The 24,496-nt window shown below is 46.0% G+C and overlaps 1 protein-coding gene across 4 annotated transcripts in view; it reads right to left on the reverse strand.

Moving 5' to 3' along the window:
* Positions 1 to 24,496, reverse strand: part of SEZ6L2 (seizure related 6 homolog like 2) — a 174,366-nt gene that overhangs the window by 134,433 nt on the left and 15,437 nt on the right. For 2 of the 4 annotated variants that reach the window (XM_063935257.1, XM_063935259.1), the window contains exons 3-7: positions 19,518 to 19,769; positions 14,073 to 14,206; positions 9,936 to 10,128; positions 3,461 to 3,646; positions 1,701 to 1,869 (exon numbers count right to left, since the gene is read on the reverse strand). In XM_063935257.1, the coding sequence (XP_063791327.1) occupies positions 1,701 to 1,869; positions 3,461 to 3,646; positions 9,936 to 10,128; positions 14,073 to 14,206; positions 19,518 to 19,769 (934 nt within the window). The remainder of the gene's footprint in view (positions 1 to 1,700; positions 1,870 to 3,460; positions 3,647 to 9,935; positions 10,129 to 14,072; positions 14,207 to 19,517; positions 19,770 to 24,496) is intronic. The other 2 variants (XM_063935258.1, XM_063935260.1) reach the window with 2 other exon arrangements.

Raw genomic sequence — 24,496 nt, forward strand, 5'->3', positions numbered from 1 at the left:
ACAGTATAGAGTGAGATGGAGAGGTCAAAGAGACAGTATAGGGAGAGAGAGACAGGGGGAGGTCACAGAGACAGTACAGAGTGAGATAGGGAGAGGTCACAGAGACAGTATAGGGAGAGAGAGAGACAGGGAGAGGTCACAGAGATATTACAGAGTGAAACAGGGAGAGGTCACAGAGACAATATAGGGAGAGAGAGACAAGTAGAGGTCACAGAGACAGTATAGGGAGAGACAAGGAGAGGTCACAGTGATAGTACAGAGTGAGACTGGAAGAGGTCACAGAGACAGTATAGGGAGAGACAGGGAGAGGTCACATAGACAGTATAGGGAGAGACAGGGAGAGGTCACAGTGATAGTATAGAGTGAGCCAGGGAGAGGTCACAGAGACAGTATAGGGAGAGAGAGAAACAGGGAGAGGTCACAGAGACAGTATAGAGTGAGACCGGGAGAGAGGTCAAAGAGACAGTATAGAGTGAGACAGGGAGAGTTCACAGAGACAGTATAGTGAGATATGGAGAGGTCAAGGAGACAGTATAGAGTGAGACAGGGAGAGATCAAAGAGACAGCATAGAGTGAGACAGGGAGAGGTTAAAGAGACAGTATAGAGTGAGACGGGGAGGTCACAGACACAGTATAGTGAGAGAGAGACAGGGAGAGGTCACATAGACAGTATAGGGAGAGACAGGGAGAGGTCACAGAGATAGTATAGAGTGAGACAGGGAGAGGTCACAGAGACAGTTTAGGGAGAGAGAGACAGGGACAGGTCACAGAAACAGTACAGTGAGAGAGAGGCAGGGAGAGGTCACAGAGACAGTATAGGGAGGGAGAGAGGCAGGGAGAGGTCACAGAGACAGTATAGGGAGTGAGAGAGACAGGGAGAGGTCACAGAGACAGTATAGGGAGGGAGAGAGACAGGGAGAGGTCACAGAGATTATAGAGTGAGACAGGGAGAGGTCACAGAGACAGTATAGTGAGAGAGACAGGGAGAGGTCACAGAGACAGTATAGGGAGAGAGAGACAGGGAGAGGTCACAGAGACAGTACAGAATGAGGCAGGGAGAGGTCACAGAGACAGTTTAGGGAGAGAGAGACGGAGAGGTCACAGAGACAGTATAGTGAGAGAGACAGGGAGAGGTCACAGAGACAGTATTGAGTGAGAATGGGAGAGGTCACAGAGACAGTATAGTAAGAGAGAGACAGGGAGAGGTCACAGAGACAGTATAGGGAGAGAGAGACAGGGAGAGGTCACAGAGACAGTACAGAATGAGGCAGGGAGAGGTCACAGAGACAGTTTAGGGAGAGAGAGACGGAGAGGTCACAGAGACAGTATAGTGAGAGAGAGACAGAGAGAGGTCATAGAGACAGTATATGGACAGAGGGTCAGGGAGAGGTCACAGAGACAGTATAGAGTGAGACATAGGGGTAAATTTACTAAGGTGGGAGATTTTTAGAACTGGTGATGTTGCCCATAGCAACCAATCAGATTGTATCTATTATCTTCTAGAAGCAGCTTAAGTAGAATCTGATTGGTTGCTATGGGCAACATCACCAGTTCTAAAAAAACTCCCACCTTAGTAAATTTACCCCATGGAGAGGTCACAGAGACAGTTTAGGGAGAGAGAGACAGGAAGAGGTCATAGAGACAGTATAGGGAGAGAGAGACAGCCAGAGGTCACAGAGACAGTATATGGAGAGAGAGACCTGTCATTGTCCTCATCCAATGAGACCCTCTCAAAGTGCAGGTGAAGTCGCTGTCCCTCTGATGCCTCAATCAGCCAATGGCAGCTCAGGTTATTGGCATGGTTTGCAGTGACATCAGGTGACACAATGCGTCCCACCGTGGCGTTACGTATTACACCCCCACAGGCTGCTGGGGACACATATACAGGAACCTTGTTACCCTCCCGGCACCCAACTACTAGTATCAGTGCTGTCATGTGTCTTGTAGTTTAAGAAAGAGTCACATAAACAGTATAATAACAAATAAGACATATGAGCATCAAATAAGTAGCGTACAATACAAATTATAACAGAGTTAATGCAAGGTATATAAATAATAATAATAATAACAAAACAAAAAAATAGATCATAAACTATATAAGACATTGAGCCAATATTATGTGCTAACATACCAACCATCCCATAATGTGCCGCCTCGGGCCAATAGTATATAAGCAATAAATAAATAAACACCGCTATCCCCGCCCCGGCGGAGGCCGCACCGATACGGACACCAGCGATCCCAAATCATATAATACGTATGAGCAACATTCCTAGGGGAGTATACTGTAAGTACCAGTAAAGGTCTGCAGAATCAGTAACAAGAGCCTGCCATGTATGTAGGAAAGAGCAGCAGAGCAAGCCAAGTTCTAGCTATCACAGCTTTGGTCAGAGTGGTCAGGCAGACACAGCACATGACATAATTGTATAAAGGATGATGCAATACCAGATATCTATCTATCTATCTATCTATCTATCTATCTATCTATCTATCTATCTATCTATCTATCTATCTATCTATCTATCTATCTACAATTTAAAAAAAAAGAATTTTGTCTCATTTCATATAAAAACATGAGAGTTGCCAAACTGCTTGCACAAAGTAACTCAAACTATTTCCCATGGACAGCTATAGAACAGCGCCACCTGCTGGCCATATGATTATGTGTTCTGGGCTATGGGGGTCATTCCGAGTTGTTCGCTCGTTATTTTTTTTCGCAACGGAGCGATTAGTCGCTAATGCGCATGCGCAATGTCCGCAGTGCGACTGCGCCAAGTAAATTTGCTATGCAGTTAGGAATTTTACTCACGGCATTACGAGGTTTTTTCTTCTTTCTCGTGATCGTAATGTGATTGACAGGAAGTGGGTGTTTCTGGGCGGAAACTGGCCGTTTTATGGGTGTGTGCGAAAAAACGCTACAGTTTCTGGGAAAAACGCGGGAGTGGCTGGAGAAACGGAGGAGTGTCTGGCCGAACGCTGGGTGTGTTTGTGACGTCAAACCAGGAACGAAACTGACTGAACTGATCGCAGATGCCGAGTAAGTCTGGAGCTACTCAGAAACTGCTAAGAAGTGTCTATTCGCAATTCTGCTAATCTTTCGTTCGCAATTTTGATAAGCTAAGATTCACTCCCAGTAGGCGGCGGCTTAGCGTGTGCAAAGCTGCTAAAAGCAGCTTGCGAGCGAACAACTCGGAATGACCCCCTATGTCAGCAATGATTTGTGAGATGTTCCTTCACAGCAGGTCTTCCCAAGAGTAACTGTACAACTTTTCTGTATGACACAAAAGCTTCTGGAGAACCTCCTGTGATCTTCACTCGCTAGTAACAGATGCAGACTAGTTGTGTCCCACAGCGCTCCCTTCTGGCACTATCTATGATCCTTAGTGATTGCCCACCTGTGTTGCACATAAGCCCCCATCCCAATTACTACCAACATATCCGCCCAACTAGCGCTCCTTACCTGCGCACACTGGTGGTTTTCCACTCCACTGTGGACGGGTGATGTTCAGGCAGACCAAAGAGTCTACGCCCTTCAAAGTGAAGCCAGGAGCACAGTGGAAATTGGCTGCCCCACCTGGGTGGAGGTCTGTAACGGTGACTTCCCCATTCTCGGGCCGGGGAGGGAAGACGCAGCTCAGGACATAGGCTGGGAGGGGGTAGGGGGGACAGGAGAAAGACGCGTCAGTAGCAAGTCAACAATTGCTGAACACTTGATAGGGAACATCTGCAGAACATCACTGCTGGCTGGAGGGCATGGGAGAGTGGCCTCAGCCGGAGGTGTGAGGATTAGGAGGTGACAAAACCTGGGTGCCTGAGACAGAAATGAGGGAATATTAAGTGGAAAATGTATCACGTCTGCATCACAAGCTTGACTTCCGACGACTCCTGCCCCTCCGACTGTTAATTAGGCACTTTGGATGATACTCTGACACTTGGCAGGAGCACAGGAAACCGGACCCCTGTGGTTCTGCTAGCTGCATGCTGGAGGGAAGCTTTGGTAAAATCTTATTTCTCTATCGTCCTAAGTGGATGCTGGGGTTCCTGAAAGGACCATGGGGGGGGGGGGTAGCGGCTCCGCAGGAGACAGGGCACAAAAGTAAAGCTTTTACAGGTCAGGTGGTGTGTACTGGCTCCTCCCCCCATGACCCTCCTCCAGACTCCAGTTAGATTTTTGTGCCCGGCCGAGAAGGGTGCAATTCTAGGTGGCTCTCATAAAGAGCTGCTTAGAGAGTTTAGCTTAGGTTTTTTATTTTACAGTGATTCCTGCTGGCAACAGGATCACTGCAACGAGGGACAGAGGGGAGAAGAAGTGAACTCACCTGCGTGCAGGATGGATTGGCTTCTTGGCTACTGGACATGAAGCTCCAGAGGGACGATCACAGGTACAGCCTGGATGGTCACCGGAGCCACGCCGCCGGCCCCCTCACAGATGCTGAAGCAAGAAGAGGTCCAGAATCGGCGGCTGAAGACTCCTGCAGTCTTCTTAAGGTAGCGCACAGCACTGCAGCTGTGCGCCATTTTCCTCTCAGCACACTTCACACGGCAGTCACTGAGGGTGCAGGGCGCTGGGGGGGGGGGCGCCCTGGGAGGCAAATGAAAACCTTTAAAAAGGCTAAAAATACCTCACATATAGCCCCAGAGGCTATATGGAGATATTTACCCCTGCCTAAATGTACTAAATAGCGGGAGACGAGCCCGCCGAAAAAGGGGCGGGGCCTATCTCCTCAGCACACGGCGCCATTTTCTGTCACAGCTCCGCTGGTCAGGAAGGCTCCCAGGTCTCTCCCCTGCACTGCACTACAGAAACAGGGTATAACAGAGAGGGGGGGCAAAATAAATGGCAATATATTAATATAAAAGCAGCTATAAGGGAGCACTTAATCATAAGGCTATCCCTGTCATATATAGCGTTTTTTGGTGTGTGCTGGCAGACTCTCCCTCTGTCTCCCCAAAGGGCTAGTGGGTCCTGTCTTCGTATAGAGCATTCCCTGTGTGTCTGCTGTGTGTCGGTACGTGTGTGTCGACATGTATGAGGACGTTATTGGTGTGGAGGCGGAGCAATTGCCAAATATGAGGATGTCACCTCCTAGGGGGTCGACACCAGAATGGATGCCTTTATTTGTGGAATTACGGGATAGCGTCAACTCGCTTAAGCAGTCGTTTGCCGACATGAGGCGGCCGGACACTCAATTAGTGCCTGTCCAGGCGCCTCAAACACCGTCAGGGGCTGTAAAACGCCCCTTGCCTCAGTCGGTCGACACAGACCCAGACACAGGCACTGATTCCGGTGGTGAAGGTGACGAATCAACCGTATTTTCCAGTAGGGCCACACGTTATATGATTTTGGCAATAAAGGAGATGTTACATTTAGCTGATACTACAGGTACCACTAAACAGGGTATTATGTGGGGTGTGAAAAAACTACCAGTAGTTTTTACCGAATCAGAAGAATTAAATGACGTGTGTGATGAAGCGTGGGGTGCCCCGATAAAAAACTGCTAATTTCAAAGAAGTTATTGGCTTTATACCCTTTCCCGCCAGAGGTTAGGGAGCGCTGGGAAACACCTCCTAGGGTGGACAAAGCGCTAACACGCTTATCAAAACAAGTGGCGTTACCCTCTCCTGAGACGGCCGCACTTAAAGATCCATCAGATAGGAGGATGGAAAATATCCAAAAAGGTATATACACACATGCAGGTGTTATACTACGACCAGCTATTGCGACTGCCTGGATGTGCAGTGCTGGGGTAGTTTGGTCAGAGTCCCTGATCGAAAATATTGATACCCTGGACAGGGACAATATTTTACTGTCGTTAGAACAAATAAAGGATGCATTTCTTTATATGCGTGATGCACAGAGAGATATCTGCACACTGGCATCACGGGTAAGTGCTATGTCCATTTCGGCCAGAAGAGCTTTATGGACACGACAGTGGACAGGCGATGCGTAGAGGAGTTATTTGGGGTCGGTCTATCGGATTTGGTGGCCACGGCTACGGCCGGGAAATCCACCTTTCTACCTCAAGTCACTCCCCAACAGAAAAAGGCACCGACCTTTCAACCGCAGCCCTTTCGTTCCTTTAAAAATAAGAGAGCAAAGGGCTATTCATATCTGCCACGAGGCAGAGGACGAGGGAAGAGACAGCAACAGGCAGCTCCTTCCCAGGAACCGAAGCCCTCCCCGGCTTCTACAAAAGCCTCAGCATGACGCTGGGGCTTCGCAAGCGGACTCGGGGGCGGTAGGCGGTCGTCTCAAGAATTACAGCGCGCAGTGGGCTCACTCGCAGGTAAATCCCTGGATCCTGCAGATAATATCTCAGGGGTACAGGTTGAAATTAGAGACAGAGCCACCTCGCCGTTTCCTGAAGTCTGCTTTACCAACGTCCCCCTCAGAAAGGGAGACGGTTTTGGAAGCCATTCACAAGCTGTATTCTCAGCAGGTGATAGTCAAGGTACCTCTTCTACAACAAGGGAAGGGGTATTATTCCACTCTTTTTGTGGTACCGAAGCCGGATGGCTCGGTAAGGCCTATTCTAAATCTGAAGTCCTTGAACCTGTACATAAAGAAGTTCAAGTTCAAGATGGAGTCACTCAGAGCAGTGATAGCGAACCTGGAAGAAGGGGACTTTATGGTATCCTTGGACATCAAGGATGCGTATCTCCACGTTCCAATTACCCCTCACACCAGGGGTACCTCAGGTTCGTTGTACAAAACTGTCACTATCAGTTTCAGACGCTGCCGTTTGGTTTGTCCACGGCACCTCGGGTCTTTACAAAGGTAATGGCCGAGATAATATTTCTTCTTCGAAGAAAAGGCGTATTAATTATCCCATACTTGGACGATCTCCTAATAAGGGCAAGGTCCAGAGAACAGCTAGAGATGGGTTTAGCACTATCTCAAGAGGTGCTAAAGCAGCACGGATGGATTCTGAATATTCCAAAATCCCAATTAATGCCGACAACTCGTCTGCTGTTCCTGGGGATGATTCTGGACACAGTTCAGAAAAAGGTTTTTCTTCCCGAAGAAAAAGCCAAGGAGTTATCTGACCTGGTCAGGAACCTCCTAAAACCAGGAAAGGTGTCTGTACATCAATGCACAAGAGTCCTGGGAAAAAATGGTAGCTTCTTACGAAGCAATCCCTTTCGGCAGATTCCATGCAAAGGGATCTGTTGGACAAATGGTCAGGGTCGCATCTTCAGATGCACCTGCGGATAACCCTGTCGCCGAGGACAAGGGTATCCCTTCTGTGGTGGTTGCAGGAGGCTCATCTATTGGAGGGCCGCAGATTCGGCATGCAGGATTGGATCCTGGTGACCACGGATGCCAGCCTGAGAGGCTGGGGAGCAGTCACACAGGGAAGAAATTTCCAGGGAGTGTGGTCGAGCCTGAAAAAGTCTCTTCACATAAGCATTCTGGAACTAAGAGCAATCTACAATGCTCTAAGCCAGGCGGAACCTCTGCTTCAAGGAAGACCGGTGTTGATCCAGTCGGACAACATCACGGCAGTCGCCCATGTAAACAGACAGGGCGGCACAAGAAGCAGGAGGGCAATGGCAGAAGCTGCCAGGATCCTTCGCTGGGCGGAGAATCACGTGATAGCACTGTCAGCAGTATTCATCCCGGGCGTGGACAACTGGGAAGCAGACTTCCTCAGCAGACACGACCTTCACCCGGGAGAGTGGGGACTTCATCCAGAAGTTTTCCACATGCTATTAAACCGTTGGGTAAAACCAATGGTGGACATGATGGCGTCTCGCCTCAACAAAACACTGGACAGGTATTGCGCCAGGTCAAGAGATCCGCAGGCAATAGCTGTGGACGCGCTGGTAACACCTTGGGTGTACCAGTCGGTATATGTGTTTCCTCCTCTGCCTCTCATACCAAAGGTATTGAGGATTATACGGCAAAGAGGAGTAAGACTAGTGGCTCCGGATTGGCCAAGAAGGACTTGGTACCCGGAACTTCAAGAGATGGTCACGGACGATCCGTGGCCTCTACTTCTGAGAAGGGACCTGCTTCAGCAGGGTCCTTGTCTTTTTCAAGACTTACCGCGGCTGCGTTTGACGGCATGGCGTTTGAATGCCAGATCCTAAAAGGAAAAGGCATTCCAGAAGAAGTCATTCCTACCTTGATAAAGGCAAGAAAGGAAGTCACCGCGAAGCATTATCGCCGTATTTGGCGAAAATATGTTGCGTGGTGCGAGCAGCGGAGTGCTCCGATGGAGGAATTTCAACTGGGTCGTTTTCCTACATTTCCTGCAATCAGGATTGTCTATGGGTCTCAAATTGGGATCTATTAAGGTTCAAATTTCGGCCCTATCAATATTCTTCCAAAAAGAATTGGCCTCAGTCCCTGAGGTCCAGATTTTTATCAAAGGAGTACTGCATATACAGCCTCCTGTGGTGCCTAAGGTGGCACCGTGGGATCTAAATGTAGTTTTAGATTTCCTCAAATCCAATTGGTTTGAACACTAAAGAATGTGGATTTGAAATATCTCACATGGAAAGTGACTATGTTACTGGCCCTGGCTTCGGCCGGGAGAGTATCTGAACTGGCGGCTTTGTTTTATAAAAGCCCTTATTTAATTTTCCATTCGACATAGGGCAGAGCTGCGGACGCGTCCGCATTTTCTCCCTAAGGTGGTATCAGCGTTTCACCTGAACCAGCCTATTGTAGTGCCTGCGGCTACAGACGACTTGAAGGACTCCAAGTTGTTGGACGTTGTCAGAGCCTTAAAAAATATACATTTAAAGGACGGCTGGAGTCAGAAAATCTGACTCGCTGTTTATACTGTATGCACCCAACAAGTTGGGTGCACCTGCTTCTAAGCAGTCGATTGCTCGTTGGATTTGTAACAAAATTCAACTTGTACATTCTGTGGCAGGCCTGCCACAGCCTAAATCTGTTAAGGCCCATTCCGCAAGGAAGGTGGGCTCATCTTGGGCGGCTGCCCGAGGGGTCTCGGCATTATAACTCTGCCGAGCAGCTACGTGGTCAGGGGAGAACACGTTTGTAAATTTTTACAAATTTGATACCCTGGCAAAGGAGGACCTGGAGTTCTCTCATTCGGTGCTGCAGAGTCATCCGCACTCTCCCGCCCGTTTGGGAGCTTTGGTATAATCCCCATGGTCCTTTCAGGAACCCCAGCATCCACTTAGGACGATAGAGAAAATAAGAATTTACTTATCGATAATTCTATTTCTCGGAGTCCGTAGTGGATGCTGGGCGCCCATCCCAAGTGCGGATTATCTGCAATACTTGTACATAGTTATTGTTAACTAATTCGGGTTATTGTTTAGGAAGCCATCTTTCAGAGGCTCCTCTGTTATCATACTGTTAACTGGGTTTAGATCACAAGTTGTACGGTGTGATTGGTGTGGCTGGTATGAGTCTTACCCGGGATTCAAAATCCTCCCTTATTGTGTACGCTCGTCCGGGCACAGTACCTAACTGGAGTCTGGAGGAGGGTCATGGGGGGAGGAGCCAGTACACACCACCTGACCTGTAAAAGCTTTACTTTTGTGCCCTGTCTCCTGCGGAGCCGCTACCCCCCCCCCATGGTCCTTTCAGGAACCCCAGCATCCACTACGGACTCCGAGAAATAGAATTATCGGTAAGTAAATTCTTATTTTTTATATTCCAGATCAGTTCTTTAAGATTTTTATCACGTCAGTATTTAAGATAACGTACAATTGAGTAAATGGGAATTTTTTATCTGCAAAAACATGACCCAGTAATGCACCTAAATCTAGTAAGAATTCCTGTGATGACAACATCATTTCAAGCAGGAATTACGTCAATTTACAAATACGCATCGCATCGGAAATGTTTATGTACACAGCCATTCACTTTCGCCTGATGTTTAGTTTTGCAAATACAGGACAGGGGCTAAGAGATTATCATAGTCATTTGGGAGGGGCTATAATGTTATTACCTTGATAACGCAGTTTGAATGCGCCCGGACTGGTTGCGCGGTAAGTTTGGAAGCGCACTGCAATATGATTGGTTGGACTGCGAATCACCTGACCCTCAGCCATCAGGGTCTCATTGGCCAGAAGGAAGCGATGGTCCTCTTCTAATCCCTCTATACTTAGAGCCTCCTCTTTCGACAGGTTCAATTTCTCCACCTGTAAACGTGCAAGAATCTTTATATAAGTGTTTCCCGTCAGTCTGCTGTGACATGGAGTACTGCACTATGAGAATCCCACCTGTCCCAGCAATGTAATCCTCCACCTCCCCTATTGTACCTCATGTGAGTCTCACTTGTCCCAGCAATGTAGTCCTCCAGCCAATACCTCATGGGGATCTCACCTGTCCCAGCAATGTAATCCTCCACCTCCCCTATTGTACCTCATGGGAGTCTCACTTGTCCCAGCAATGTAATCTTCCACCTTCACTACCTCATGGAATCTCACCTGTCCCAGACATGTAATCCCCCACCCCCAATACCTCATGAGAATCTCACCTGTCCCAGCAATGTAATCTTCCACCTCCACTACCTCATGAGAATCTCACCTGTCCCTGCAATGTAATCTTCCACCTCCACTACCTCCTGAGAATCCATCTCCACTACCTTCTGAGAATCTTACTTGTCCCAGCAATGTAATCATCCACCTCCACTAATTCATGGGAATCTCACCTGTCCCAGCAATGTAGTCCTCCACCTCCACTACCTCATGGGGATCTCACCTGTCCCAGCAATGTAATCTTCCACCTCCACTACCTCATGGGGATCTCACCTGTCCCAGCAATGTAATCTTCCACCTTCTTACCTCATGGGGATCTCACCTGCCCCAGCAATGTAATCTTCCACCTCCACTACCTCATGGGAATCTCACCTGTCCCAGCAATGTAATCCTCTACCTCCACTACCTCATGGGGATCTCACCTGTCCCAGCAATGTAATCTTCCACCTCCACTACCTCCTGAGAATCTTACCTGTCCCAGCAATGTAATCATCCACCTCCACTACCTCACGAGAATTTCACCTGTCCCAGCAATGTAATCTTCCACCTCCACTACCTCATGGGAATCTCACTTGTCCCAGCAATGTAATCTTCCACCTCCACTACCTCACGAGAATCTCACCTGTCCCAGCAATGTAATCTTCCACCTCCACTACCTCCTGAGAATCTTACCTGTCCCAGCAATGTAATCATCCACCTCCACTACCTCATGGGAATCTCACCTGTCCCAGCAATGTAGTCCTCCACCTCCACTACCTCATGGGGATCTCACCTGTCCCAGCAATGTAATCTTCCACCTCCACTACCTCATGGGGATCTCACCTGTCCCAGCAATGTAATCTTCCACCTCCACTACCTCCTGAGAATCCATCTCCACTACCTTCTGAGAATCTTACTTGTCCCAGCAATGTAATCATCCACCTCCACTAACTCATGGGAATCTCACCTGTCCCAGCAATGTAGTCCTCCACCTCCATAACCTCATGGGGATCTCACCTGTCCCAGCAATGTAATCTATCACCTCCACTACCTCATGGGGATCTCACCTGTCCCAGCAATGTAATCTTCCACCTTCTCTACCTCATGGGGATCTCACCTGCCCCAGCAATGTAATAATCCACCTCCACTACCTCATGGGGATCTCACCTGTCCCAGCAATGTAATCTTCCACCTCCACTACCTCATGGGAATCTCACCTGTCCCAGCAATGTAATCTTCCACCTCCACTACCTCACGAGAATCTCACCTGTCCCAGCAATGTAATCTTCCACTTCCACTACCTCCTGAGAATCTTACCTGTCCCAGCAATGTAATCATCCACCTTCACTACCTCATGGGAATCTCACCTGTCCCAGCAATGTAGTCCTCCACCTTCACTACCTTATGGGAATCTCACCTGTCCCAGCAATGTAATCTTCCACCTCCACTACCAAATGGGGATCTCACCTGTCCCAGCAATGTAATCTTCCACCTTCACTACCTCATGATGATCTCACCTGTAACAGCAATGTAATCTTCCACCTCCACTACCTCATGGGGATCTCGCCTGTCCCAGCAATGTAATCTTCCACCTCCACTACCTCATGGGGATCTCACCTGTCCCAGCAATGTAATCTTCCACCTTCACTACCTCATGGGGATCTCACCTGTCCCAGCAATGTAATCATCCACCTCCACTACCTCATGGGAATCTCACCTGTCCCAGCAATGTAATCTTCCACCTCCACTACCTCATGGGAATATCACTTGTCCCAGCAATGCAATCTTCCACCTCCACTACCTCATGAGGATCTCACCTGTCCCAGCAATGTAATCTTCCACCTTCACTACCTCATGGGGATCTCACCTGTCCCAGCAATGTAATCTTCCACCTCCACTACCTCATGGGGATCTCACCTGTCCCAGCAATGTAATCATCCACCTCCACTACCTCATGGGAATCTCACCTGTCCCAGCAATGTAATCTTCCACCTCCACTACCTCATGGGAATATCACCTGTCCCAGCAATGTAATCATCCACCTCCACTACCTCATGGGAATCTCACCTGTCCCAGCAATGTAATCTTCCACCTCCACTACCTCATGGGAATCTCACCTGTCCCAGCAATGTAATCTTCCACCTCCACTACCTCATGGGGATCTCACCTGTCCCAGCAATGTAATCTTCCACCTCCACTACCTCATGGGAATATCACCTGTCCCAGCAATGTAATCATCCACCTCCACTACCTCATGAGAATTTCACCTGTCCCAGCAATGTAATCCTCTACCTCCACTACCTCATGGGAATCTCACCTGTCCCAGCAATGTAATCTTCCACCTCCACTACCTCATGGGGATCTCACCTGTCCCAGCAATGTAATCTTCCACCTCCACTACCTCATGGGAATATCACCTGTCCCAGCAATGTAATCATCCACCTCCACTACCTCATGAGAATCTCACCTGTCCCAGCAATGTAATCTTCCACCTCCACTACCAAATGGGGATCTCACCTGTCCCAGCAATGTAATCTTCCACCTCCACTACCTCATGGGGATCTCACCTGTCCCAGCAATGTAATCTTCCACCTTCACTACCTCATGATGATCTCACCTGTAACAGCAATGTAATCTTCCACCTCCACTACCTCATGGGGATCTCGCCTGTCCCAGCAATGTAATCTTCCACCTCCACTACCTCATGGGGATCTCACCTGTCCCAGCAATGTAATCTTCCACCTTCACTACCTCATGGGGATCTCACCTGTCCCAGCAATGTAATCATCCACCTCCACTACCTCATTGGAATCTCACCTGTCCCAGCAATGTAATCTTCCACCTCCACTACCTCATGAGAATCTCACCTGTCCCAGCAATGTAATCATCCACCTCCATTACCTCATGGGAATCTCACCTGTCCCAGCAATGTAATCTTCCACCTCCACTACCTCATGGGGATCTCACCTGTCCCAGCAATGTAATCTTCCACCTCCACTACCTCATGGGAATCTCACCTGTCCCAGCAATGTAATCATCCACCTCCACTACCTCATGGGAATCTCACTTGTCCCAGCAATGTAATCTTCCACGTCCACTACCTCATGGGAATATCACCTGTCCCAGCAATGTAATCTTCCACCTTCACTACCTCATGGGGATCTCACCTGTCCCAGCAATGTAATCATCCACCTACATTACCTCATGGGAATCTCACCTGTCCCAGCAATGTAATCTTCCACCTCCACTACCTCATGGGGATCTCACCTGTCCCAGCAATGTAATCTTCCACCTCCACTACCTCATGGGGATCTCACCTGTCCCAGCAATGCAATCTTCTACCTCCACTACCTCATGGGGATCTCACCTGTCCCAGCAATGTAATCTTCCACCTCCACTACCTCATGGGGATCTCACCTGTCCCAGCAATGTAATCTTCCACCTCCACTACCTCATGGGGATCTCACCTGTCCCAGCAATGTAATCTTCCACCTCCACTACCTCATGGGGATCTCACCTGTCCCAGCAATGCAATCTTCTACCTCCACTACCTCATGGGGATCTCACCTGTCCCAGCAATGTAACAAAGAATTGTATTATTTCAATTTTACTCCCATAACACCCACCCGAATCTCCACTCCATGTCCCAGGTATACAGACACAGTGTATGTGCAGTCCAGACCACCAAAGAAACTTCCGCCAGAATATTCAGGTGCCTCCAGCAGCCCCTCCAGCTCAGAGATGTTGTTGTTACAGAGAACTGGAATATAAGAAAAAGCAATTAGATATGCACCTATATAGAGAAAATACATCAGTGATAGAGATGTTACTATAGAGCTATTACTATACATGTGATATTGGTGATAGAGCTGTTACTATAAAGCTGTTATTATACATGTGATATTGGTGATAGAGCTGTTACTATAGAGCTATCATTATACATGTGATATTGGTGATAGAGCTGTTACTATAGAGCTATTATTATACATGTGATATTGGTGATAGAGATGTTACTATAGAGCTATCATTATACATGTGATATTGGTGATAGAGCTGTTACTATAGAGCTATTATTATACATGTGATATTGGTGATAGAGATGTTACTATAGAGCTATCATTATACATGTGATATTGGTGATAGAGCTGTTACTATAGAGCTATTATTATACATGTGATATAGGTGATAGAGATGTTACTATAGAGCTGTTATTATAGAGATATTATTATTATACATGTGATATTGGTGATAGAGCTGTTACTATAGAGATATTATTATTATTATTATTATTATTATTATTATTATTATTATTATTATTATACATGTGATAATGGTGATAGAGCTGTTACTATAGAGCTACTGTTATACATGTGATATTGGTGATAGATATGTTATTATACATGTGATATTGGTGATAGAAATGTTACTATAGAGCTACTGTTATACATGTGATATTGGTGATAGAGCTATTATTATACATGTGATATTGGTGATAGAGATGTTAGTATAGAGCTATTATTATACATGTGATATTGGTGATAGAGCTATTATTATACATGTGATATTGGTGATAGAGATGTTAGTATAGAGCTATTATTATACATGTGATATTGGTGATAGAGATGTTACTATAGAGCTACTGTTATACATGTGATATTGGTGATAGATATGTTATTATACATGTGATATTGGTGATAGAGATGTTACTATAGAGCTACTATTATACATGTGATATTGGTGATAGATATGTTATTATACATGTGATATTGGTGATAGATATGTTATTATACGTGTGATATTGGTGATAGAGCTGTTACTATAGAGCTATTATTATACATGTGATATTGGTGATAGAGCTGTTACTATAGAGCTACTATTATACATGTGATATTGGTGATAGATTTGTTATTATACATGTGATATTGGTGATAGAGATGTTACTATAGAGCTACTATTATACATGTGATATTGGTGATAGAGATGTTACTATAGAGCTACTGTTATACATGTGATATTGGTGATAGATATGTTATTATACATGTGATATTGGTGATAGAGATGTTACTATAGAGCTACTATTATACGTGTGATATTGGTGATAGAGATGTTATTATACATGTGATATTGGTGATAGAAATGTTACTATAGAGCTACTATTATACATGTGATATTGGTGATAGATATGTTATTATACATGTGATATTGGTGATAGATATGTTATTATACGTGTGATATTGGTGATAGAGCTGTTACTATAGAGCTATTATTATACATGTGATATTGGTGATAGAGCTGTTACTATAGAGCTACTTTTATACATGTGATATTGGTGATAGATATGTTATTATACATGTGATATTGGTGATAGAGATGTTACTATAGAGCTACTATTATACATGTGATATTGGTGATAGATATGTTATTATACATGTGATATTGGTGATAGAGATGTTACTATAGAGCTACTATTATACATGTGATATTGGTGATAGAGATGTTATTATACATGTGATATTGGTGATAGAGATGTTACTACAGAGCTATTATTATACATGTGATATTGGTGATAGATATGTTATTATACATGTGATATTGGTGATAGAGATGTTACTATAGAGCTACTCTTATACATGTGATATTGGTGATAGAGATGTTACTATAGAGATACTATTATACATGTGATATTGGTGATAGAGATGTTACTATAGAGATACTATTATACATGTGATATTGGTGATAGAGATGTTATTATACATGTGATATTGGTGATAGAGATGTTACTATAGAGCTACTGTTATACATGTGATATTGGTGATAGAGATGTTACTATAGAGCTACTGTTATACATGTGATATTAGTGATAGAGATGTTACTATAGAGCTACTGTTATACATGTGATATTGGTGATAGAGATGTTACTATAGAGCTACTGTTATACATGTGATATTGGTGATAGATATGTTATTATACATGTGATATTGGTGATAGAGATGTTACTATAGAGCTACTATTATACATGTGATATTGGTGATAGAGATGTTACTATAGAGCTACTATTATACATGTGATAATAGTGATAGATATGTTATTATACATGTGATATTGGTGATAGAGATGTTACTATAGAGCTACTATTATACATGTGATATTGGTGATAGAGATGTTACTATAGAGCTACTATTATACATGTGATATTGGTGATAGAGATGTTACTATAGAGCTACTATTATACATGTGATATTGGTGATAGAGATGTTACTATAGAGCTATTATATTATACATGTGATATTGGTGATAGAGCTATTATTATATCTGTGATATTGGTGATAGAGATGTTACTATAGAGCTATTATTATACATGTGATATTGGTGATAGAAATGTTACTATAGAGCTACTATTATACTTGTGATATTGGTGATAGAGATGTTACTATAGAGCTACTATTATACATGTGATATTGGTGATAGAGATGTTACTATAGAGCTACTATTATACATGTGATATTGGTGATAGATATGTTATTATACATGTGATATTGGTGATAGAGATGTTACTATAGAGCTACTATTATACATGTGATATTGGTGATAGAGATGTTACTATAGAGCTACTATTATACATGTGATATTGGTGATAGAGATGTTACTATAGAGCTACTGTTATACATGTGATATTAATGACAGAGATGTTACTATAGAGCTACTATTATACATGTGATATTGGTGATAGAGATGTTATTATACATGTGATATTGGTGATAGAGATGTTACTATAGAGCTACTGTTATACATGTGATATTAATGATAGAGATGTTACTATAGAGCTACTCTTATACATGTGATATTGGTGATAGAGATGTTATTATACATGTGATATTGGTGATAGAGATGTTAGTATAGAGCTACTGTTATACATGTGATATTAATGATAGAGATGTTACTATAGAGCTACTATTATACATGTGATATTGGTGATAGAGATGTTATTATACATGTGATATTGGTGATAGAGATGTTACTATAGAGCTACTGTTATACATGTGATATTAATGATAGAGATGTTACTATAGAGCTACTCTTATACATGTGATATTGGTGATAGAGATGTTATTATACATGTGATATTGGTGATAGAGATGTTACTATAGAGCTACTGTTATACATGTGATATTAATGATAGAGATGTTACTATAGAGCTACTATTATACATGTGATATTGGTGATAGAGATGTTACTATAGAGCTACTGTTATACATGTGATATTGGTGATAGAGATGTTACTATAGAGCTACTGTTATACATGTGATATTGGTGATAGAGATGTTATTATATCTGTGATATTGGTGATAGAGATGTTACTATAGAGCTACTATTATATATGTGATATTGGTGATAGAGATGTTACTATAGAGCTACTGTTATACATGTGATATTGGTGATAGAGATGTTACTATAGAGCTACTATTATACATGTGATATTGGTGATAGAGATGTTACTATAGAGATATTATTATTATACATGTGATATTAATGATAGAGATGTTACTATAGAGCTACTATTATACATGTGATATTGGTGATAGAGATGTTACTATAGAGCTACTGTTATACATGTGATATTAATGATAGAGATGTTACTATAGAGCTACTCTTATACATGTGATATTGGTGATAGAGATGTTACTATAGAGCTACTCTTATACATGTGATATTGGTGATAGAGATGTTACTATAGAGCTACTATTATACATGTGATATTGGTGATAGATATGTTATTATACATGTGATATTGGTGATAGAGGTGTTACGACAGAGCTACTGTTATACATGTGATATTGGTTATAGAGCTATTATTATACATGTGATATTGGTGATAGAGGTGTTACTATAGAGCTATTATTATACATGTGATATTGGTGATAGAGATGTTAGTATAGAGCTATTATTATACATGTGATATTGGTGATAGAGATGTTACTATAGAGCTACTATTATACATGTGATATTGGTGATAGAGATGTTATTATACATGTGATATTGGTGATAGAGGTGTTAGTATAGAGCTATTATTATACATGTGATATTGGTGATAGAGATGTTACTATAGAGCTACTCTTATACATGTGATATTGGTGATAGAGCTATTATTATACATGTGATATTGTATTCCTTGCAGAGTGCCAGCACAGTGACTTTCATTCCACATAGAGAATGGTCTTTCCGTCTGCACTCTGCAAACAAGAAAAAGGTGCAGCTTGCATTATTCCTCAGGATTTGTAAGTTTTTGGGGATCATTTATCAATGCATGATAAAACTCGTTGCATATGATAAATAGTGCAGCGGCCAATCAGCTCCTATCTGTCATGTGTTCAGCTCCCGTCATGTGTTGAAAAATGACAGTTGGGAGCTGACTGGCTGGAGCACCATTTATCATACGCAACGCGTTTTATCACTCGTTCATAAATGGGCCCCTTTGTCTTTATCACTGGTGTAAACTGTCTGATGAAGCGGACAGTGTTCCCGTGAAACGCGTTACAAGTTGATGTGGTCGCTACATGTTGTAGCTGATGGTCACTTAGATATGACAGATTACTCAATAGACTACTCGTTTTGTAGAAGCGTACTGATTAGTGATGACTCAGTTCGTGGGGAACCTGCGCCAGAGAGGAGTTTCGCTCATGCTGGACTTTGAGGACGAGGTCCTGATCTCCTCTCAACACCGATTGTCTTGATATAATTCCCTGAGTGAATAGGGCGCAGATCCACATTCCTCAGGTAGGTTGTGAATGACTGACCTTCCTTAGCAACCAGTTACCATGGAAACAATCAGTGCTTTTCTCCATTTTGTTTCCATGGTTACAGATCACTGATGGACGGTTACTGAAACCCCACTGTATCTATCAAGTCCAGAATAAGTGTTTTTTTTGAGATTTCAACAGGCGATTTCATGCAGAAGTCATATCCGGTATGAGGCGTTATACCAGTTTGTTTCAGGATCTACCTAATGGTTTTAATTTATTGTTTAGTTACATTTAGATATTAGATGAAATATCCATGTCCGTGACTCTTACCGGGACTGTGTACCGTAGTTACAGTTGTTGTGGTGATGAGTGTGGTCGTGGTCTCTTCCTCCCCTTCAGCAGAGGGCCCCGGGCCTCCGGTTGGTGCTGGTGATGGAGGTGTCAATGTACTGAGAGGTGGGGGCAGGGAGAACGCCCCACCGATGGCGGTGGTGAGGACACCGGAGGTCTCACTGACACCCGCTGGAGCCAGGTCTTCGGTCAAGGACACGGGGGCAGCCCGGGTCGGAACAGAGGTTGTACCTGTTGTAGGAGCACAAGCATTGTTACTGCACTGTGACATAATTCCATTATATTGACAGTATATTAACGATGTCAGCTGCAAAGGGACCTTCATCAGTCTGCCAGTCGGTCTGGTGCTCAAAGAATGGTCACTGCTCCCCCCCTCTCTTCCCCATTCATTTGCACCTAACACTCAGCCCCCTGCCATTTCTAAGGGGATATGTATCAAGCCTGGGAGAGAGATAAACTGGGGAAGTTTCCCGAAACAACCAATCAGCTTCAAGGACTGGCTTAGATAAATGACAGTAGCTGATAGTTGTTTCTGATTGTTTTGGGCAAATTCTCCACTCTCTCCAAGGCTTGATACATCTCCCCTAATATCTCTAACATATACTCCAAATTTTTACAATCGGCGTTACCGAAGTCGTGTGTGCGCGTCTCATTCTTATCACTCCCCCAAGGCCCATTCAGTTGCTAATAACACCTGATTCCCAGTGTCATAATTGGCCCCTGAGGAAGAGAACCTTCTGGAGAAGGAGATACAAGGATGTCATATTTAATTTTAAAGGATTACCGAAATTAAATATCTCCTGATACACAATGGGGATGCGGCAACCTCAGTGATGAAGGAGGCGGGAGTTGGTAATATTTGGATGCCGGGTCCGGTGCTGTGATATCATCTGATTTCATCCTGTCACATTGCCAACAAGAATTAGTGAAACCTGAAAGTCTCTGCACTGATGTATGGCTCATAGGCTGAGACCAATCTGTACCTTAAGATGGGTCATGTCAAAGCCATCCTTGGAAGTCACATGGCAGAGAAGCGATTTGGCAGAGAAGCGGGTCCCCTGTGACCTCACGCACACAGTCACATGGCTGAGAGTCATACCCTCTGTGACCTCCCGCACACAGTCACACGGCCGACAAGCGGGTCCCCTGTGACCTCACGCACACAGTCACATGGGTGAGAGTCATGCCCTCTGTGATCTCACGCACACAGTCACATGGCCGACAAGCGGGTCCCCTGTGACCTCACGCACACAGTCACATGGCCGAGAGTCATGCCCTCTGTGATCTCACGCAGACAGTCACATGGCCGACAAGCGGGTCCTGCATGACCTCACGCACACAGTCACACGACCGACAAACGGGTCCTCTGTGACCTCATGCACACAGTCACATGGTCGACAAGCGGATCCTCTGTGACCTCACGCACAAAGGTACAAGGTCGAGAAGCGGGTCCCCTGTGACCTCCCGCACACAATCACAAGGTCGAGAAGCCGGTTCTCTGTGACCTCGCACACACAGTCACATGGCAGAGAAGCGGGTCCTCTGTGACCTCACGTGCACAGTCAGAAGGTCGAGAAGCCGGTCCTCTGTGACCTCACGCACACAGTCACATGGCAGAGAAGCCGGTCCTCTGTTACCTCACGCACACAGTCAGAAGGTCGAGAATCTGGTCCTCTGTGACCTCACGCACACAGTCACAAGGTCGAGAAGCTGGTCCTCTGTGACCTCACGCACACAGTCACATGGCCGACAAGCCGGTCCTCTGTGACCTCACGCACACAGTCACATGGCCGAGAAGCAGGTCCTCTGTGACCTCACGCACACAGTCACACGGCTGACAAGCAGGTCCTCTGTGACCTCACGCACACAGTCACACGGCCGACAAGCGGGTCCTCTGTGACCTCATGCACACAGTCACACGGCCTACAAGCGACCCCACTGTGACCTCATGTACACAGTCACACGGCCGACAAGCAGGTCCTCTGTGACCTCACGCTCACTGTCACATGGCCGACAAGCGGGTCCTCTGTGACCTCACGCACACAGTCACATGGCAGAGAAGCAGGTCCTCTGTGACCTCACGCTCACAGTCACATGGCCGACAAGCGGGTCCTCTGTGACCTCATGCACACAGTCAGAAGGTCGAGAAGCCGGTCCTCTGTGACCTCACGCACACAGTCACAAGGCCGGCAAGCGGGTCCTCTGTGACCTCACGCACACAGTCACATGGCCGACAAGCGGGTCCTCTGTGACCTCACGCACACAGTCACACGGCCGACAAGCGGGTCCTCTGTGACCTCACGCACACAGTCACACGACCTCACACACACAGTCACATGGCCGACAAGTGGGTCCTCTGTGACCTCACGCACACAGACACACGGCCGACAAGCGGGTCCTCTGTGATCTCATGCACACAGCCACAAGGTCGAGAAGCGGGTCCTCTGTGATCTCATGCATACAGTCACATGGCCGAGAAGCAGTTCCTCTGTGACCTCACGCACACAGTCACATGGCAGAGAAGTGGGTTCTCTGTGACCTCACACACACAGTCACATGGCAGAGAAGCGGGTCCTCTGTTATCTCATGCACACAGTCATATGGCCGAGAAGCAGTTCCTCTGTGACCTCATGCACACAGTCACACGGCCTACAAGCGACCCCCCTGTGACCTCAGGCACACAGTCACACGGCCTACAAGCGACCCCCCTGTGACCTCACGCACACAGTCACAAGGTCGAGAAGCTGGTCCTCTGTGACCTCATGCACACAGTCACACGGCCTACAAGCGACCCCCCTATGACCTCATGCACACGGTCACACGGCCTACAAGCGACCCCCCTATGACCTCACGCACACAGTCACACGGCCGACAAGCAGGTCCACTGTGACCTCACGCACACAGTCACATGGCAGAGAAGCCGGTCCTCTGTGACCTCACGCACACAGTCACATGGCCGACAAGCGGGTCCTCTGTGACCTCATGCACACAATCACAAGGCAGAGAAGCTGGTCCCCTGTGACCTCACGCACACAGTCACATGGCCGACAAGCAAGTCCTCTGTGACCTCACGCCCACAATAACATGGCCGAGTAGCGGGTCCTCTGACCTCACGCACACAGTCACATGGCAGAGAAGCAGGTCCTCTGTGACCTCACGCACACAGTCAGAAGGTCGAGAAGCCGGTCCTCTGTGACCTCACGCACACAGTCACACGACCTCACACACACAGTCACACGGCCGACAAGCGGGTCCTCTGTGATCTCATGCACACAGTCACATGGCCGAGAAGCAGATCCTCTGTGCTCACGCACACAGTCACAAGGTCGAGAAGCGGGTCCTCTGTGACCTCACGCACAGTCACATGGCAGAGAAGCGGGTCCTCTGGGACCTCACGCACACAGTCAGAAGGTCGAGAAGCCGGTCCTCTGTGACCTCACACACACAGTCACATGGCAGAGAAGCCAGTCCTCTGTGACCTCACGCACAGTCATACGGTCAACAAGCAGGTCCTCTGTGACCTCACGCATACAGTCACACGGCCGACAAGCAGGTCCTCTGTGACGTGAGGTCACAGAGGACCTGCTTGTTGACCGTATGACTGTGCACACCGTCACATGGCAGAGAAGCCGGTCCTCTGTGACCTCACGCTCACTGTCACATGGCCGACAAGCGGGTCCTCTGTTACCTCACGCACACAGTCACAAGGTCAACAAGTAGGTCCACTGTGACCTCACGCACACAGTCACATGGCAGAGAAGCCGGTCCTCTGTAACCTCACGCTCACAGTCACATGGCCGACAAGCGGGTCCTCTGTGACCTCACGCACACAGTCACAAGGCAGAGAAGCTGGTCCCCTGTGACCTCACACACACAGTCACACAGCCGACAAGCAGGTCCTCTGTGACCTCACGCACACAGTAACATGGCCGAGTAGCGGGTCCTCTGACCTCACGCACACACTCACATGGCCGATAAGCAGGTCCTCCATGACCTCACACACACAGTCACGCGACCGAGGAGCGGGTCCCCTGTGACCTCACACACACAGTCACGTGACCGAGAAGCGGGTTCCGTGACCTCACACACACAGTCACGTGACCGAGAAGCGGGTCCTCTGTGACCTCACACACACAGATTTTACTTTCAGTGAATAATCCAAATTTCTTTTAATTTACCCGAAACTAGATTTATGTTTGCTGCCCAGACTGTGGGAAAAAATGAGGTTGTCACCTGGATAGATTACCATGACCTTTTCTAGGAGCTGTCTGAAGAGATTGTTAGCAGGCCACTGCAAGACGCCAGAGGATTACATCAACCGAATAGTATAAGTAGTCACAGAGCCCAACTCCAGTCCTGAAATTCTTGTGCATAGCACAGTGGTTTCCAAACTTTTTTGAATTACGGCGCCCTAGAATATCAGAATTTTTTTCACGGCACCACTAGGCCAAAAATTTCTTATTGAGAAATTTAGAAATAAATATTACATTAAGTAGATCACGTTTATATGTCATCCTTAGGGTCAGTTGTGTGGTGAGGGACAAGATTTGCTTCTGTTTGGCCTCATATTTTATGACTGGCAGCCACCAGCACTGGTTTTACCTATTATATTGACCATGAATAATATGAATTGGTCCTGGACCATCAACCCAGTGCACCCCTGCAAGTGTCCCGAGGCACCCCAGGGAGCCACGGCACACAGTTTGGTTTTCCAGCTGCACTCTTCTCCTGATACAGGAGACTTTTATAATTGCCAACGTTCTATCTGAAGAATCTTCGGCATATAGCATAGGAATAATAAGCGAAAGGTCATATTTTTATTTTTACTTTCATGCTATAAATACTCCCAACCTGACACCCCACCCACCCAAAGTGGGGAATGTCTGAAAATTGCTGGGTGTATCTATTCCGGGGGTATGGGACTCAGGGTTGACACCACTTGGTCGACACACCAAGGT

The sequence above is a fragment of the Pseudophryne corroboree genome, chromosome 7 (genome assembly GCF_028390025.1).
Source record: "Pseudophryne corroboree isolate aPseCor3 chromosome 7, aPseCor3.hap2, whole genome shotgun sequence".
In the NCBI taxonomy this organism is placed as follows: domain Eukaryota; kingdom Metazoa; phylum Chordata; class Amphibia; order Anura; family Myobatrachidae; genus Pseudophryne; species Pseudophryne corroboree.